Source organism: Streptopelia decaocto (genome assembly GCF_964273445.1).
Source record: "Streptopelia decaocto genome assembly, chromosome: 13".
Taxonomy (NCBI): Eukaryota; Metazoa; Chordata; class Aves; order Columbiformes; family Columbidae; genus Streptopelia; species Streptopelia decaocto.
The window spans coordinates 14,106,451-14,124,759 of record NC_138668.1 but is presented as its reverse complement, the minus strand read 5'-3'; the positions used below and the strand labels follow the sequence as shown (position 1 = coordinate 14,124,759).

Genomic DNA, 18,309 nt, shown 5'->3' with positions numbered 1-18,309 from the left:
CAGCCAGCTCCACTATCCCTCTGTAGTTTTTTCTAAAGAAGATTAGATTCTAAACATCAAGGTCAACAGTACAAAACAGGAGAACCCAAAAGCTGCTGGCTAAGATCAGCCCATACACCTTCCACTGCACAGTGGGAAGAAATGTAGAAAAGCTGACTTGTACCATGAAAGAGCTGAAGTATCTCCCCCTTGAAACTCCCAGAGCTACAGGCACTGCTGGGAAAGAATGTGGACAAGAACCCACCTACTGCTTGTTATAAATTAAACATTCAGTTAGTAACTAAATGTTTTAACCAGATGTTAGGGGACATGCTCGGTGTTTAAACAGAACTACAGTCAGATGACTTTTAACCCATATAACGTCACATCCTCTTCTTATTACCATCCCTAAACAGGCCTTTAAAAAGTAACATGCAAGCATTTCAAAGACTATGAAACCCACAAGAGAGAAAAAAAATCATATACCTGACACACATAAAAACCAGTAACAACAGCACCTAGCGACATGTACACAGGATTGAATCTGAAGGTAGAGCGGCGATGACACAGTGACTGCACTGCCATCTGTTCTTGGCTGCTCTACCTTCTCTCACGCACACCGATGTACACTTGCAGAGATGGTCAGTTTTACTGCCAAAACACTGGGAATACTCAGACTAAAAATCTTAATTTCCCTCTATATTCAAAGGATTTACCATAAGGCTAGGTGTATTTTCTAAGTCATTTCTGCTACAAGTTGCGTAAGAACATCATTTCATAGGATAGTTGCAATGACTCATTTCTATTTCACTACCAAAGAGCTGGTAACAAAAACTGAACGCACAAGACTGGATTACAAAAATGTCCCATCAATATGATGGAAGCCCTTGTGGTGTCTGCCCCCCACAGAAACAACTATTCTAATTTGTGTCCTGCACATTCTTATACCACTAAATGAATATATATGCATGCACAAAAGTATTGCAACCTTGACGAGAACCTAAAACCATAAATTGCACAGAACATTCTTCTGCTATCATATCCAACAAGAGAAGTTGAAATCTCTTGCTGCTTTTCTCTCCTAAACAATCGCCTTAGCTTACCAGTTTCCAGATACCTGATTTTTTTCAAATATTTTCTTTGCCTCTAAAAAAATTATTAAAGATTAGTTGGCCACTTACTGAGTTTTTCTGTACATCTTGCTCAACTTTAGACGAAAACACTGAGAGGTCACCATTAAGTATAACCTCAGCCAATGAGTTCACCAAAGGGGCGTAATGTATAATTAGAAAAACCTATTAAAGGAAAGGTAGAAAGAAATATCAGATATATATTACAAAACACATACTGTTTCACAGTTTCAGTCACTGAATATACGTCTTTGACCTCGTTGAACTGGTATCTTAAGTTTACATAGACAGTAAAGTACAATTGGCAACAGCGAGAGTTCGTAAAATCTGCTTCAAAACACAAGGGGCCATAACCCTCTCTACACGTATTTGACCCTTCTCTACCTTTTAAGCTATCCGATTTTAATAGTTTTTCATACTCTTCCTTCCTGGTAAGAAGTGTGAATTCTCTCTCCTCATCAGCTTTTCGATGAAAGTTGTGCGATATTCTAGCAAGGAACTCAAATTAAAACTACTCCAGAACATTGGTTTTTGGAGAAACCACATAAACTGATCACGATACAGCAGCTTTCTTGTATGCAGTGACTGGTGGGACTCCAGCATGTTCCACGCTGTGCACACAAGTACTTTGCAGTGATTCACGAGTCAATGTCATGCAATAAGTTGAAATGGATCAGAAGCAGCTTTCCTGGCTATGAAATCACAATGAATTATGGTTTAGCCACAAAGCAGCTACATTAACACAGGAATAAGAGCCATACTGCCTATAATGCTAAAGCACTTATCCAGAAGTGCTTCGAGGTTTTAACAGCGTACTCTGTTTACACCAACGACCATTTTGAGGCAAGGCGTGCATGGCTGGGCCAGCAAACAATTGCCTTCCGGACAGACCCGCCTCAGGTCCAGCCACAAGAGCCTCACGTCAGCTTACATCCATTCTCTTCACAGGAATATCAAAGCTGGATCCCTAAACAGTGGTTCTAGCTGAAAAATCCCCAAATCAATAAACCTAATTATTGCTTTGATAATATTTAGCTAAACTTGACCTCCACAGGTTTCCTGATTGAAGTCAGACCCATTCAAGACCTTTGAAAGCGAGGCAATTATTAGCATGCAGTGATGAACTATGGTTGGTTGGTTGGTTGTTTATTTCTTTAAAAAGCAATCAAAATACCCCATGAGATCATTGCTCCCTCTCTTTTTCTAAGAGGAAAAAGATCAAACCTGGAATCTCCCATAGCTTCGACAGATTCAAAGTGCAATACAGCATCTATTTAAATTTCACCTGCTAAATTCTGTCCTAGTGTGTTACAGGGCTCTATCATACACCATTTGTCAGATGGTGTATGTAAACTATAATCACTGAATGCGCTAAAGGACACCTTGTCCTGTGGGATCCTCAGAATGCTGTCACTTCAAGTAAGAAGCTATTTGGTCGGTCCATAAAAAGACAAGTGATCTCGCTGCCCTTTTTTTTAATTCATAGGTTTAAAACTTTGTTTGCCGAATTGTCTTTAATGCCTTTGCCAAAACAGATGAAAATACAGTAACTTACAGATCATAAACATGCAAAACATGTTCTGAAATATGACAAAATATTTAAATACTTACTTGAGAAAGAAGATAGAGAGAAACTTGGAGACTTATTTTTGGACGCTCTCCACTCTATGGAAAAATGTTATGAAAAATGTTGAATTATTTATACAAACATTTACACTTCAATATTTTGTCCAAAACAGAACTTCTAATATTCTATTGTTCCATAATCTGCTACAAAATGTTCAGAAATCATCACACTTTTTAACATCCACTTCTTGTAAACTATTTGAAATGAAGACTCTCTGAATAAGCGTATCCCTTACTCTACATGCTTAGGAAAATCACTGTTAATTACTGCCTTTCCTAGTCACTTCAGTAACTTAAATTGAACAGATGAGTATCTGAGAAGTATGTTGGTTTTCACTGTGCTGCTATTCCTTCCAAAAGTACTTCTCAGTTAACATTCATTAAAGTCTGCTCTAAAAATTAGCTGTTCAGAAACAATTAACTATTACCCATGTAATAACAACACGTTCTTGACAGACGCTTCTCTAAAGTAAATCACATTGGACAAAAATATTTGAAGTATAACTTGAGCACAACAGTGCTAAATTTCTATATCAGTAGTAAGGAAAATGTTTCTAAAAATAAATTGGTGATACTTTAAAAACCATCCCCAAATAAATTCATCATTTATCTCAAGAAGTAAGAACAGCCCAGTTTTACAATCACAGATATATCTGACCTCATGATAAGACACATCTGCCCAAAAACAAGGGAATAAGCAGATTTTTGTACATGCGTGAATGGAAAGAGTTGGAATAGCTGACATGAAAACAGAAGTCAGGAAGTCTGCTTCACCTTATTTCAGTGGCCTTTGAGATCATTACTCAATCTTCAGTGCACACACAATACACTGAATTCATTAACTTGCAACAAACCTGCCCTCTGTTTAATGAAACTATGCTGAAATTCATAAAGCGTCATGTATCTTAAGAACAAGCACAAGTACAGAAGACTGAGAATGGAGGGGGAAAAAAAAACAAACCAAAACACCAAACAGTTAAGTAATTTTTTTCTTTTTAAAAAAGAATACAGGAACCTGTACAGGTTTTAAAAGAATAGTTTCTGTTTCATTAAAAATTAGCTTTCCACTAAATGTAAAGGCTATGCTTTAAAAATCAATTCAACTACATCACATTCAAACACAGCTTACCTGCATATAGAAGAATCAAGTATCAAAACCAAAAATTTCTATTTTCTACCTGGAGTGGGTTTTTACACCATGGAAGATTTGCACACATACTGGGAAAAGGTATTATAATCTGTTTTCGGTCTGAGACAAGTTACCGTATCAGAAAAGGAAATCGTACATCTCCCAGCATCGATTTAAACCCCGTTCCAAATGTACACCTCTGCTTGTCTCCACTACTGTTAGCATTTAACAACCAAGTCATCCAAACCAGTATTTGTGTGGTGAGTAAAATTTCGTCTGCTCTGCCCTTTAATTCAGGCTCAAGGTATCTGCCCTACAGTCACCTCATTTCAACTGTTTCATGTAAAACACACAAACACAGATATCAGCAGCATTAACCCTACTACAGAATATACCTGCTGAACAGATCATTGTGCATACTGAAAGTAATAATACCTTTAAAAATTCAATGTGTGCATCTATCAGCTTACCTTATCTTGATTTACTAACGAATACACATAGAGTGGAAGAAAGAGTCTATTAAGTAGGTGGTCTGTCAGCACATCATTTAAAAATTCACAATTAATGATAAGGATGTCATTAAGGTAATGTAAATGATCAAGATGTTCCGCTACCAGGTCACTCAGTTTGCCCCTATTTCTGTGCCTGAAAAAGAGGAAGAAGTCTCAGATATAATCATCAGTCTAACAAATTTAAGGAGAGAACTCATGTGCATTCCTTCCACAGATCACCTTGCGTAGACTGACTGCCTACAGATGATGTTTTCAGTAAAGTCAACTAATGAAGCCATCAAACAGCATTCGGGATTACATGTGCTTTAGGATGCCCATATCAAGTTTTCCCCCAAGATTTCAGAAGCAATGTTTTCACAAAACTTTGATTTCCACTGCCAACCATAAAACGTGGTAAGATTTGTTTCAAAAAAAAAAAAAATCTATGTTGTATTTAACATCTACCTCTTCACCTCAAGAAAGCAAGGAACAGCCACCCATTCTAAGGTAGGGTGGGAAGGCAAGCCAAGAATAACCTGGATCAACAAAATATTTCTATAGTTGATAGTGGAACATTACACAGGAAATTCAGGTCTGACATGTCACATATTAAGTAACTATTCCAGTTTAATTTTTTTTCCTACAGCCTTTTCAGAAAGCTGTTCTACCAACATGATAGAAAAAGAACACTAAAAGGACAAAGTTCATAAGATTAAGAAGCACAAAGTACCTTTTGTGTCTTCTGAATATCTACTGAATTTAGCAGAATTAAAACAAAGTGGAAGACAAAGCATGTTGCCAAACACTAATTTACTTGTACAAATATTAGCACAGTCAGGGCACACAGCACTAACCGCTACTACTTCAAAGAAACTGAAAATCTCTGCAAGAATGAAAAGCTTCAACTGTCTACAAAGAAACTAACTTAACTGGACCACTATGAAAAAGCAAGGAGAGTATCAACGCCCAAGAAAAGCATTTCCATTCAATACCCAGTGTTTGTAAAAGCTTACTCTTCATCAGTCTGCACACAGTTATCCAGTTCTATCACGTGGCTTCCGATAAACCAAACCAGGTTGGAGAAATAAGGGACAGCAGTTTTATCTCTAATGTAATGCAGCATAGGTTGGTTGTCCACTGAAGAGAAATTGTTAAAAAGATAAATCAGTTGCCAATTTTTTTCAATTGATTTTTAAGAAACACAATGTATCTTCTGTATTTTGATTACATGCTGGCATTTCATATGAGTATATACCTGACATGATCTTACGCATGAAATGGACATCTACAAAAGCATCATATCAATTCTTAACCGGCTTGAATGAGCCTGATATTGATATATTTATATAGATCTGAAGAGAAACAAATGTAGTGGAATTCAGAAAGGTTTTTTAGCACATTCTCTATTAAAAAGAAGAGAAAAAAGCATAAGAATAAAGCAGTAATGCTGAAAGTCAAGCTAGTTAGACTTACATGACACTGCATTAGGGAACACAGGAATCAGCAGTGAAGGAAGGGCAAAAGAAACAGACAACAGTTAACAGGATTAGGAACTGGGATAGTGACATCCTCCCAAAGGGTTTAAAAAGCTAAAGCACAAAGCATCTAAACTAAAAGGCAGGTGTTAGATCAGCACATATGCAAATGGATAGTCAGAAAACTACATAACCTGAACATCTGAGCTGTGTTTTTCCAACCCTATCCTCCATATCGCTACAACATTCAATGAAAATTCTAGATAAGAACATTTTTCTACCATAAAAATACTTAGTTACATAAATATATAACAAACAGGATATGAAGCCTGCACTTTGCTCTTTTTGTGAGCTCATACCTGGGTTCACAGCTCCCTGAAGTAGAAAACAAGTGTCCATTTCTCAACATACAAAAGGCAGACGTGTCCCTCGCAATCAACACTATAAAGAACCTGCTATGCAGGCCAACCAGTTATTTGCAAAGCCAACTGTTTATTGTTTTCAAAATGATCTTACAGTCTTCTATGATGAAGACTGTCATCAAATTGCTACTTAATCGATAGAAAGTTGTGTAAATTCAAAACATAATTTAAAATGGATTAAAGAATAAGAAGCCCTGCATGAACGTATTCCATAATACATGCTACCTTACAGCATGCTCATCTCAGAGGGAGAAGTTCTGAATACGCACCATTTTTTCTACAGAGATCACAGTAATATTTTCTGTCTATTACAGATTTTATAGACCCAAGAAAAATTTAGGGGGAAGTGACTTTTGGATGTTGTCTAGTTCAAATCCATTCTCAAAGAAGCCTTAACTTCAAAGTTCAACCAGGTTGCTAAGGGCCTTGTTTTGAAGAGCTCAAACAGCACAGATGCCCCAGTTGCTTTGGAAAGCCTGTTGCAGCCCTTAACTGTTCTCACGGTGAAGTTTGGTTTGGTTTGTTTGGTTTGCTTTTTCTTTAGATGCTACTGGAATGTCCAACACAGGAATGTGCGACTGCAGCCTCCTGGCCTTCACTGCACACCTCTGGGAACGGACAAGCTCTTCTTTAGACTGGAGTGACTACAGGACCCCAGAGTTCTACAGTCACATTCTAATGCACTTCAAATCCAAAAGGAAGTGACATGGTCAGCAAGGTTACTGCTTCACACATCATAAAGCTCAAGATGTTAAGTAAAAAAATACTTTATCTTCTTAAAGCATTTTGGTTTTGGAGTTGGTGGGGGTTTTTGGTTGGTTGTTAAAACACAGTCACATTCTGACCTCTGTTGAAGGGAACCTAAAGTTCCTTGCGTACGCTTGATACTCTTTTTTTTTTTTAACCAGTTTCACCTGTGAGGAAACAATACTATATACAAGTAGATACTATAGCTTTGGGGTCCTGTTTCATAAAAAACAAAATGTGTATCTGAAGTCAACATCCTAAGCTTTTTAATCTCCTTAATAAATAGACAGAAAACCCTTGGATGGAAATAATTGAAAATTAAACTACAATGAAACAAGCATTTTGTACACATGCATTTTTAAATATATAAAAAGCATACCTTTGTAGACATTTAAAGTTATAGTCCTAACAGCAATCCTGACCATGCTTTCTGGGTGGTTAAAAAATTTAATAGCTTCAGTGTACAAAGCAAAGTCATTAGTGTGCTGTAACAAGAGGAAAGAGAGTATTTATGAATTAACCAAAACATGTACAGAATATTTATTTGGATACACTACGAAAAATACTTTCCATGTATTACTCTGATATTTTCATCTTAAGTAATCAAAATGATTTTACAATGCACAGTCAGCTGCATATGTAGGTCTGCACTAAACGCTTTAAGTGCCAGAGCTTCCCATGTTAACGCTGCACATATTCAGTGCTTTAATGCCCTCTTCTGGCAAAAAGTGGAATGGAAAAATCCATTTCAACTTTGGCCTTTGATTACTCAAGCTTTCTGGACTTTGACTAAGCCTCTTACAACCAAGTGGTGTAACAGAAAAGGTCTTGTTTATAAAAGCACAAGAAAACAAGGCATAAACAAGATGAATCCCCAGGCAAGCAGACTCCAGAACTACTGAAACAGTCTGATATAACACAAACTTTCAGATTTTTATTTTATTATAGTTGTACGAGGACAAAGACCTTCTCTATCATGCTTTTGCAGAGATCCCCACAAATGAATTCTCAATCACTGATAATACCTTTATACAAATAAATGCAGGACATGCTGAGACAAGAGACTAAATAGAATATGTACCAAATTGCTATCAATTTCTAATTAAAGTCCTCTTACCATTATACTGCAACTCTTTTTTCACTTACCTCATTATAAAAGAAATGTACAGTGTGGTTATTGAGTTTCAGGGAAAGAGTTTTCAAAAATGATATATAATATGCCATGATCTCTTCATCAGAAAAATCAAATTTGTGGACAATAATAGAATTTACATAGTTATTAGAGAGCAGGTAGTCTGAAAAACAAGAGACATTACACAGGTTAACAGAAAGAAAAAGACCATTATGCTAACTAGCTGTATGGAAAGTGCCAGCTAGCAACAAACTACCTGGTACTTGAAGATCCCAAATTTTAGCCAAACTCCTTCAGGGACGGCTTCAAGTGGCAATAAAAGGAAATTGTTCCCTACAAAGGTCTTTGCTCCCAAGAACAAGACAACTGAGAATATACTTCACCTCTCTGAGTTTCTGTAGGCTTTGCAGCTAATAACACTTCAGACAACTGTTTTTCTCCCACAGTCATGAACTCCGAAAGGCTTGTATATTACTTTCTCTTCATTGTACTTGTGGAGTACTTTAACTATTAATTCTCTATCCTCTTATACGTTTCTAAAAACCTTGAAGTAAATGTACGTGGCTGAATGCCAGTCCCAATGATGCCAGAATGGTCCCAGTACAAGTTCTACACCAGTTATCTCCGGCAGCAAAGCAAACATTTCAGATCACAACTAATTTACTGACTTAAAAGACTCCTTGAAATATAGTAAATAAATGTTTTGGTAGTACCAAACAACTCCTTTTGTACTACTGAAAATTTATATGAAAAGGTATTTTGGAGTCAAATTGCACTGTATGTTCAGTAGCATTCAATTTAAAATATTGTTAGGTATTGATCTAGTTCTTTTGTGAAGGGGCACTAGCACTAAATTTTGCTAAATGAAAGCTAAATGACAGAGCACTGGACCAGGCTGCCCAGGGAGGTTGTGGCGTCTCCTTCTCTGGAGACATTCAAGACCCACCTGGACATGTTCCTGTGCAACCTCACCTGGGCGTTCCTGCTCCAGCAGGGGGATTGGACTAGATGATCTTTTGAGGTCCCTTCCAATCCCAAACATACTGTGATACTGTGAATTCAACCAAATCTTCATCACTTAATGCTAAACAGTTTAAAAGTGTATCCTTACACAGTGATGTTTCATGGCTGATGTTCTCAAAAAGGATGTTCAGAGTCTGCAGGAGCTGTACACACACGTAACGGCCAGACTTCTGACGCAAGATGTTCAAGAAGAAAACAAACATATTCTTCTCCAAGAAAAAGCTGAAATAAAATACAGGTGTCATTAAGTCACTTGCTGTATTTAACAGGAACATCATTTTACTAGGATCAGGGACAATTCTAGGCAAGTTTGACAAACAGTATGTTCTACATTTACGAAGAATTATTCTGCAAAGTTTTACCTGTATAACAGAAGACTATCTTCTGAAAGCCTTAAATACTAACAAGGATGCTTAAACATTCAAATTATGCAGAAAAGGGATGTCAACAAGTCAGGGCCTTTTTTATTTTATTTTTAGTATATTCAATTTCTCAATATTTGTTTTGAAGCTCCTTCTTCTATCACACTATTTTACGAGGATTAAAATAACATCTGAACAAAAACTCTAAATATCATAGCTAGAATAAGATATTTGTGGTATCTTATATAAAGTGAATAAATTAAAGTCATATGATATTAACAGATGTACTGAGTAAATCTGGGCCCTAATAGAGCTTAGATTTTGTATTTATATCAATGATTTGAGAGACGAATAAAAGCAGTACATGAAAGGGGCTCTGGACTTGGAGCACTTTCCTGTTAACAGAAGCAAATTCTTTGTTTCTTTGTATAAAAATATAATCCTGCTTACTTGTCTACTACAGGACAGTTTTCTACCCACATTCATAAAATACAGTCTTAGAAGTGCTAACCTTTTGAACTACATCTCTATGCAATTCTAATCATTCTTCAAAAACAAAACCAGAGTCCAAATTGCTTTGAAGTACTTACTCAAACACGGAGCTGTCATTCTGATCCCCCCATATCAGGATCTCTGTTATAGAACGAATAGTCTCTACCAGCAGGTTGCGGTTGTGATCTGTTACTGTTGTGTTTTTGGTCAAAACATGATACATGTACCTAAAAGAAAATATAATCACAAGTAGTATGCGCTCCTGCCACTTTCACGTGCACCAGAGGTTTGTCTTTCATCACTGTCACTTAATGTAGACACAAACACACACTCACTACATCTAATCATTGTACAGTTTTAAATCCTAAAATTTGCTTTTAATATTGATACAGAAAGAAAAATAGTTGTTGAACAGAGTATGTGACAAACGCAACCAATCCATAACTAGCCAGGTGAGTTAACGAACGCTTACGCATCTGTTAACACAGGACTAGAAATTACACGACCAGTGTCCCATGGTGTTTCTCATGGCCACCTAGTGAATGTCTCTGGGGTATGATGAAGTCAGAGGAGTGATGGGCAAAAAAAAGGAGAACCAGAAGCAGCAGGTACAAACACAGCAGCTGAGACAGGGAAGAGTCATCTGGGCAGAGGCACATGCAAACCCAACCAGAAAAGTTGGATCCCTTCTGGCTGCAGAGACCCCTACAGACTCACAGCAGTCTGATGGGCAATGACCAGGACTCTCTAAGATGATTTATTAATCTTTTTTTTCCCCCCAAAGTAAGATGTTACATCAAAGATTAGTTAAAGATTAAATATTAGTTCCCCTTATCCTACAAAAAAAAATTAAAAAAAGCTGAGGTGACAAATTCTACTAAAAAACAAGAAGCCAAGAATCACCACTGCTTTTCTCCCTGTTTTTTTTTCCTTTAATATAGTAATAAAGATGGATGTGAGAGAGCTGCAGAATTATGGAAGTAATTAGTAAAATACATAATCAGAAAAATTTCACATCATTTTAAAACTGCAAGAGTTTAGATTATTAAACACAGCTCCTATATTACTATACTGCAATCTGTTGAAAACTAGGAGCAACACCTGAGCACTCAGGATTATCTGGGCAATACAATCACAAGTGTTTGGGAATGAAAACAGATTGTCCATATTATCAACCTTCCCATGAAAAGTAGAGTTAATCAAAACTCCTGGAATATATTTAGTGGAAAGCAGTTTGCATGTCCTGACTCTGAGGCAGCCTATGATTATTGTTTTGGATTCCATTAAAGTTTGTTCAGCAATTCAGGTTGAAATTTTATGAATCTTATTAATACAATGCAGGGGTTTAGAAGTTGAAGAAGCCAATTTTTAAGCAACAGACACAAAGATTTCAAGCAGCTATTATGCAAGAACACCAATTTTGTGAAGCTACTGTAGGGCTCCAGGAAACACTATAGATTTCTAAAACAAAATTTTGGGGTTTCTGGTTTAAAGTAATTTTCAAAAGTTTATGTCAAAACCAGACTTGAAATCACATTTCAAAAACCACTAATCCCATCAATTTAGTGGGGGTCCTGGGGGACAGCAGGATGACCATGAGCCAGCACTGGGCCCTTGTGGCCAGGAAGGCCAATGGTACCTGGGGTGGGTTAGAAGGGGGTGGTCAGTAGGTCAGAGAGGTTCTCCTGCCCCTCTGCTCTGCCCTGGTGAGACCACACCTGGAATCTTGTGTCCAGTTGTGGCCCCTCAGTTCCAGCAGGACAGGGAACTGCTGGAGAGAGCCCAGCGCAGGGCAATGAAGATGCTGAAGGGAGTGGAGCATCTCCCGTGTGAGGAAAGGCTGAGGGAGCTGGGGCTCTTTAGCCTGACGAAGAGGAGACTGAGGGGTGACCTCATTAATGTTTACAGATATATAAAGGGTGAGTGCCATGAGGATGGAGCCAGGCTCTTCTCGGTGACAACCAGTGATAGGACAAGGGGCAATGGGTTCAAACTGGAAAACAAAAGGTTCCACTTAAATTTGAGAAGAAACTTCTTCTCAGTAAGGGTGACAGAGCACTGGCCCAGGCTGCCCAGGGAGGTTGTGGAGTCTCCTGCTCTGGAGACATTAAAAACCTGCCTGGACACCTTCCTGTGTAACCTCATCTGGGTGTTCCTGCTCCGGCGGAGGGATTGGACTGGATGAGCTTTCCAGGTCCCTTCCAATCCCTGACATTCTGTGATTCTGTAATTTTATGTATTCCAAAAAAGCCAATCACTGCACAAGGCAAACATGCAGCTGTAGAGTAAAACACCATTTAACTGAACACGCATTATCAGATTGGTCCAACTATTTATCAGACTTAGAAAGACAAAACAAGATATTAGTTTCAGAACCCTTTTCATGCCTGAATTCAATTTTAAGAAGTTTGATCACATTTGCAGTTTACTTAAATTTGCAAAATTTGCTTTGTGGAATCTTCTCCAACCACTGAGCTGCCACACAGTTGGCTAGAGCTTCACAGGACCTGGTGCAAGTCATGGTCCGTCCTCATAAGCCACGCAGGAGCAGAAGCTATTTCAGATGAGTTTATTATGCTGTTATGGTAAAATGCTGTGTGCTTCCTGATCTTGATATTGATTAATCATCAAATAACTATTTTACTGCGTTGAGTGCTGCACAAGGACACCAAGAGGTAAACAACTCTTGCAAATTCACAGTATTAATAAGATTTATAGACAGCATGCTCCCTTCCCTCCCCAATCAGCAATGTGGTAACGCCTACAACATGTTAAGGTTAACCTACCAGACAGCAGAGGAAAGAGGAAGAAAAAGGAAAGAGATAGCAGGAGAAGAAGATTGACTTTTCACACTCCTTCTCTTCAATAAAAAATTTTCACTCCCTCTTCACGCTGGTTTCCCCCTCTCATAAATCAATGCTCATTTTCCAAATCCAGAACAGAAACTGCTCAGATTAGTACCATTCTAGAAAAAGGTTTGGATGAATTCCTGTGTGACCTGGTGAACCTGCTTGAGCAAGTGGGTTGGACTGGATGATCTCCAGAGGTCCCTTCCAACCCCAACCAGTCTGCGATGCTGTGAAAAGTTGATTCGTAGCTGTACCCTACAACCAAAACTGCCTGGTCACATGCCGTACCAAACAGAAGGCCTTAAGAAGCAAGTCAAAGAGCACCTGCAAATCCTCTTCAACTAATCTGAGGATCACAGCTCAAGGTTCCTTCCATGGAGACTGACAGTGTGATGATCCACAGCGAAGATAAGAGAGCTTAAGTCTCACCACCTATGAGAACTCCCAGGGCTTTCTAAAAGAGCATACAAGTCATGAAAAAACTTCCCTTTCTGCCACTGTATGTATTATCAGGTCACCAAAACAAAAGACACAGCAAAAACTAAGTCACTGCTCTGAGTGTGCATCAGTTAATGGAACAGTGAACAACCGAAGACAAAAGACAATTCAATCAGAGCCGTTCATTCCGCAGCAATCTGTATAGTAAGAATTTTTCCTGAGAGAGAGAGTTTAAAGAGAGTAATTAATACTACACTAATTCACATATTTTAGCCTATTTATTTGAAGTCATATATAAATTATTGCATCTGTGGACATCTGTTTCTCACTAATAAGTTACATCATGCAAACTTGGGAATAAAGTTTACTTCAACAGCAGAACTCTGGGAATGAGAAGCAGTAAGAAGAATTATAACCTCACCTCAGGAGTCTATGGAACATAGAGCATTACAGATGCAAAAAGAAACACTTAATAGTCAGGAACACATTAACTTTAAATTAATTTACTTAATATCAACATTACTGCAAAGTTCCTTGATTTGCTAACACAACGATGCACTTACAGAAAACCTAAGCTTCACTTCCAAGCTATTCCTTTATCTACTCACTTGAGAATAAATGAGAAAGCACACACATACTTGCTTCTCATACCAGACACAAAACATACCATATTACGAAAATATAAAGTATCACACAAACCCAGTATTTTTTTATTTACATAAATCCTTGAAGCCTATCTTTAAATACTGATTACAAAGGGGTCAAGCTGATGCTCCAAAATGCTAAACCCACAAAGAGGAGATTTTTTTAACAAAAGCTCAACATGCTGGAAGTGTCAAAGCACCTGCTACCATCAAAATCAGTGGGAAATTTTGCCACCATATTAACAAGACAAGAAACCCAGGCTCAAGGGGATAACATAACAACTCATGAATATAGAAAGTGTATGTTAATGACTTCCTACTTATTACTTACAAAAATACACTAAAATATATGAGTTTAGAAAGTCAAGCACTCAAATTTAAAAACCCAGACATAACCATAACATGCTTGCTTCTTCACGCTGCTGTAACTATGTAATTACATATTGTTCTCATAGAGAAAAATATGACGTATAGCACGGACAGTACTTCAGGAAATGAATCAGCTGTGACACAAGTCTTCAACCATTCACGTTTACGGACACTGCATCTGACCAAGCCACGAGAAACATTCAGCACCTGACTCTAATAGTATAAAACCTTTTGTGCAATCAGTATGCAATTAAAATACCAAGTGTAGAAGCAACAATGGGAAATGAAGGTAACAACAGGGCTACATAAAATACCTCTTAGAAAAGCAGGAAAAGAAATTTAATCTAGAAACAAGGATACTAAGCTTAAGTTCCAAAGCCTTTCACTTTAGCAGGAACACAAGAAATACCAGATGAACTCTTCAGAAATGCTTAAGATATCACCACTTAAATACCCGGAAAAATGACATAAATCCTCTTCATCTATTCCAATGCAAAGTCAAAATCTGCAGATAGGTGGGGAAAGATGATAGAGTTATGCTCTCAGGGAGATCTGATCATGCATCTGCCAATGTCAGACTGTCCTCAACGGTGCAACATGAAACACTTTTTGGTACCTTAACCACAGGTCACAGCTCCCAAAGTGAGGGGCTGCAGAAGCTGAGTGCAGTGACTGTCCTGTCAGCGGCTGCAGAGAACTGGGAGAAGCCCCGGCCTACAGGACAATGCATTAACTTCAGGTTAGTGTAGCAGGACAGACTGCTGCCTAAAACGGGGTTGATGTATTTGCTTTTAGAACTGGAAGCAGGTAATAAACACAGGACTATATAAAGGGAGGTGAAAAAACGTCTCATCTTCAACTGCTGGATGCCTCCTTGAAGAAGTGGATTCTGGCCTTGCGTCAGACACAATCTTCAGACCATTTTCCCAAGCAACCACTAACATTGTTCCTGTTTCCAGAGTATTTAGGCTTTCTCTGTTTACTGACATCCCCTCAATTACTAAACAAAGGGCACAAAAATATCAAGTTCTCTGAAAAATAATAGTCAGAAGCACTCGGGCAGATAGTACTGTTTCACAGCCTCTCTAGATCACAGTTCAGCAAGATACTAGAAAGCTGGCTTGAATTGTAACTGTTTTCACTAGACCAAGAGACTGTATCAAAACACTTAATACAAACAGCCTCACAATTTTCCTTTAGCTGATCCATTCTACAGCATGTTTGTGGAAAGACTGAATAGTAAAATTTCAAAAGCAAGCCTCAGACAAACTGCATTAGAGCTGATAGGCAGTCCCAGATCCAACATTTATTGGTAAAAGCAGTAACTCAGCTTTACTAAACAGGTATATTGTTTACAATTTAGACTAAATTCTACATTATGCATGTTAAAAAATTAAAATATTCCCATAAAGATAGCCCGAGCTAATTTCAGTTTTGTAACACAGCATAATACACCATGTTACAGACTAAGCTAATAGCAAGGTGGGTGCATTCTACTCAACTCATTCACATGGGACACAACACACATTCCTGGTGAGCTGAACAGATGAGAACACACAGTTCACAAGATGGTGAGCTTAACAAGACTGACTTTCTTTCATGACCCCAAAACCGAGGTTCTTTGTCCTTCTTCCTTCTGTTCCTTTACCCACTTTAGAAAAGTCCTAGATTTCACTTTAGCAATAGGTAGCTGGCTTTGCTGTCGACATTTAGCTAGAAACTGAAGTTGACAGAGCCTAGTTAAACAAACAATTACAATATACATAGTCTAAACACATCAAAGATGTTGAGTACCCCTTACATACTATCATTTTAGATTTCATAATTAAAGAAATCACATGCAAAAAAGCAAACAAACCAAAGCCACTATTTTAGTAGAGAACTATATACTTCAACTCCCAGATAAGAAGTCAAGCACAAGCCACAACACTTACAGCTTAATTCCCTTTGCTGCAAATCAAAGGGGGTATCACTTTTTCTACCCTCTGTTACCCTGAAAGAATATATGATCACACTTCTCTTGCCCAAAAGATTCTAACATCCTGAAGGCTCCCTCTCACCAGCCTATTTTTTGCTAAACTTAAACTAAATTTCTTCAAATTTCATCATGCATCAGCATTCCTACTCTATCTTCAAGTGTAATATTGAAATCAGATAGATCTAGGGCTCCACTAGTGCTGAGTAGTACACAATGACTATCCTTTGTATGTTAAACAGAACATCCCTATGTTTATATCTGAGTGCAGCTTTTCCCCTTTTTCCTGCAATGTCAGATCATGTTGACTTACTAGTCTGGCCTATCATGGTTTCAAAAGTACTTTCTGCAGTGCTACTGCATCACCAGTTTTGTATTTATGGACTTGATTTCCCTGTCTTGGGTAAAAAGTGGTGCATTTCACTTAGTCTTGCTGGTTTTGAACATTCTTCCAGTTTAGAGGCAAGAATCAGATTCTATAAATAATCTTGATAAAGTAACTGCAAGATCCAAATCTTGTCCAAGTGCGCCCTGCTCATTACTGTCAGGCTCCTTTCATGTCCTCCTTGTAATTTGACTAATTGTCAAAAACTACCAGTCATTTATTTCTCAATGAGCTATATGTTCACTGTGATTTCATTTAGAAAATACTTCCTCTGTTAATGACCTCCTTTTCTAGTTCAGTAGAAAGATAAGCTATAACAGTGGAACTTATTTTTCTCACAACTGGAAAACTCTCAAAATGGAACAGAAAATTTAAAATCGTTTTATCCCTTGCCATCCTCCCAGCGGCAGAGCTGGAAAAAACGATTCCACCTACTGCAGTCAGCAGCAAGGCCGGGATATCAGACTCCGGAGACCTGCGTTATAATTCTCAAGCTCAACAGCTTTACTTGTGCGTCAGCTGCTAAACCTCCCAACCGGGGCACATCCCCGGACCAGCAAAACCACCCTCATGAATCACTGCTGACTGCCCAGATCACACACACCTCAACAAGTCTATGTTATTTGCAGGCTGTATTATTTACAGGCTGGGACCAGGCTCCTCACTTTCCCATTCTATCCACTACCAGGAAACATAGTTCTCCCTCAAGAGGAATGCGATATTTGTTGTATTTATCACCTCTTACACTCTACTGAATAAGTCTGAGACACTATTAAGAAACAAACAAACAAACGCGTATCACAGCCATGAGTGTGACACGGCATCACGGAACCGCGTCTGCCCTGAAGGTGTTTTGGGGCAAAAAGGCAGATTTCCGTGAGATAGACACCGACACCACGGCACGGAGCCGCCTTCCCATGCTGAACCGCTCCGGGAGCTCCGGCCTGGGGAGCTGCGCCAGAACGCACCGGAGAGAGAGCGGGGAGAGCGGCGGGCCCAGCCGCCCCTGCCGCCCCTCCCCGGCCCCGCTCCGCAGCCCCCCGAGGGTGAGCGCTGCCCGAGCACCCCGCGGTGGGAGCCGGGCCGCCCCGTACCCTCCGCATCCCTCCCAAGCCCCCAGCCCGGCTCCCCACACCTCTCCCCTCACAGCCGCCCCGGCCCGCGCTCACTTGAGGTGGTCCAAGGAGTGGATGCTGCGAGCGGCCTTCCCGTGCCCGCCGCCCACCCAGCTGCGGGAGCGGCCGAACATGCTGGCGGCGAACGGCTGCTACGGCCCGCGGGCTCTAGGTCTTCATCGTCCCGCGGAGAAAGGCGGGCGAAGGGGCGAGCGGCGCCCGGGCGGGCGGACCCCGGGAAGCGGCCCCGGCGGCGGCCACCGGCGCACACAGGCGCACGCGCGCGCGGAGCACGCTGGGAAGTGAGGGCCCGTGCCCGCCCCGGACTGCGAGTCCCAGCAGGCACCGCGAGCCCCGTCAGGCGGCACCGGGCACTGCGGGCACACCCGGGACGGGTTCTCCTGTCCTGTCTCCGCCTGTCCCGCCAGCCCACGGCGGAGCCCTCGCGGGGCCCGGCGTTTTCTCCTTTCCTGTCAGAATTTCCCCGGAAAAGTGGAAGCGCCCCGCTCCGGGGCCGTTTGTCGCA

At 39.7% G+C, this 18,309-nt stretch overlaps 1 protein-coding gene across 6 annotated transcripts in view; it reads right to left on the bottom strand.

The window, feature by feature from the left end:
* Nucleotides 1-18,051, bottom strand: part of CLEC16A (C-type lectin domain containing 16A) — an 84,838-nt gene extending 66,787 nt beyond the window's left edge. For 5 of the 6 annotated variants that reach the window (XR_014185322.1, XM_082064737.1, XM_082064736.1 and 2 more), the window contains exons 1-9: nucleotides 17,838-18,051; nucleotides 10,107-10,235; nucleotides 9,243-9,376; nucleotides 8,146-8,294; nucleotides 7,379-7,484; nucleotides 5,369-5,492; nucleotides 4,335-4,509; nucleotides 2,721-2,774; nucleotides 1,161-1,274 (exon numbers count right to left, since the gene is read on the bottom strand). Coding sequence is in view for 5 of the 6 variants with exons in the window: in XM_082064737.1 (XP_081920863.1) it covers nucleotides 1,161-1,274; nucleotides 2,721-2,774; nucleotides 4,335-4,509; nucleotides 5,369-5,492; nucleotides 7,379-7,484; nucleotides 8,146-8,294; nucleotides 9,243-9,376; nucleotides 10,107-10,235; nucleotides 17,838-17,917 (1,065 nt within the window). In the remaining variant the exon portion in view is untranslated. The other variant, XM_082064739.1, reaches the window with a different exon arrangement.
* Nucleotides 18,052-18,309: the final 258 nt, after the last annotated feature.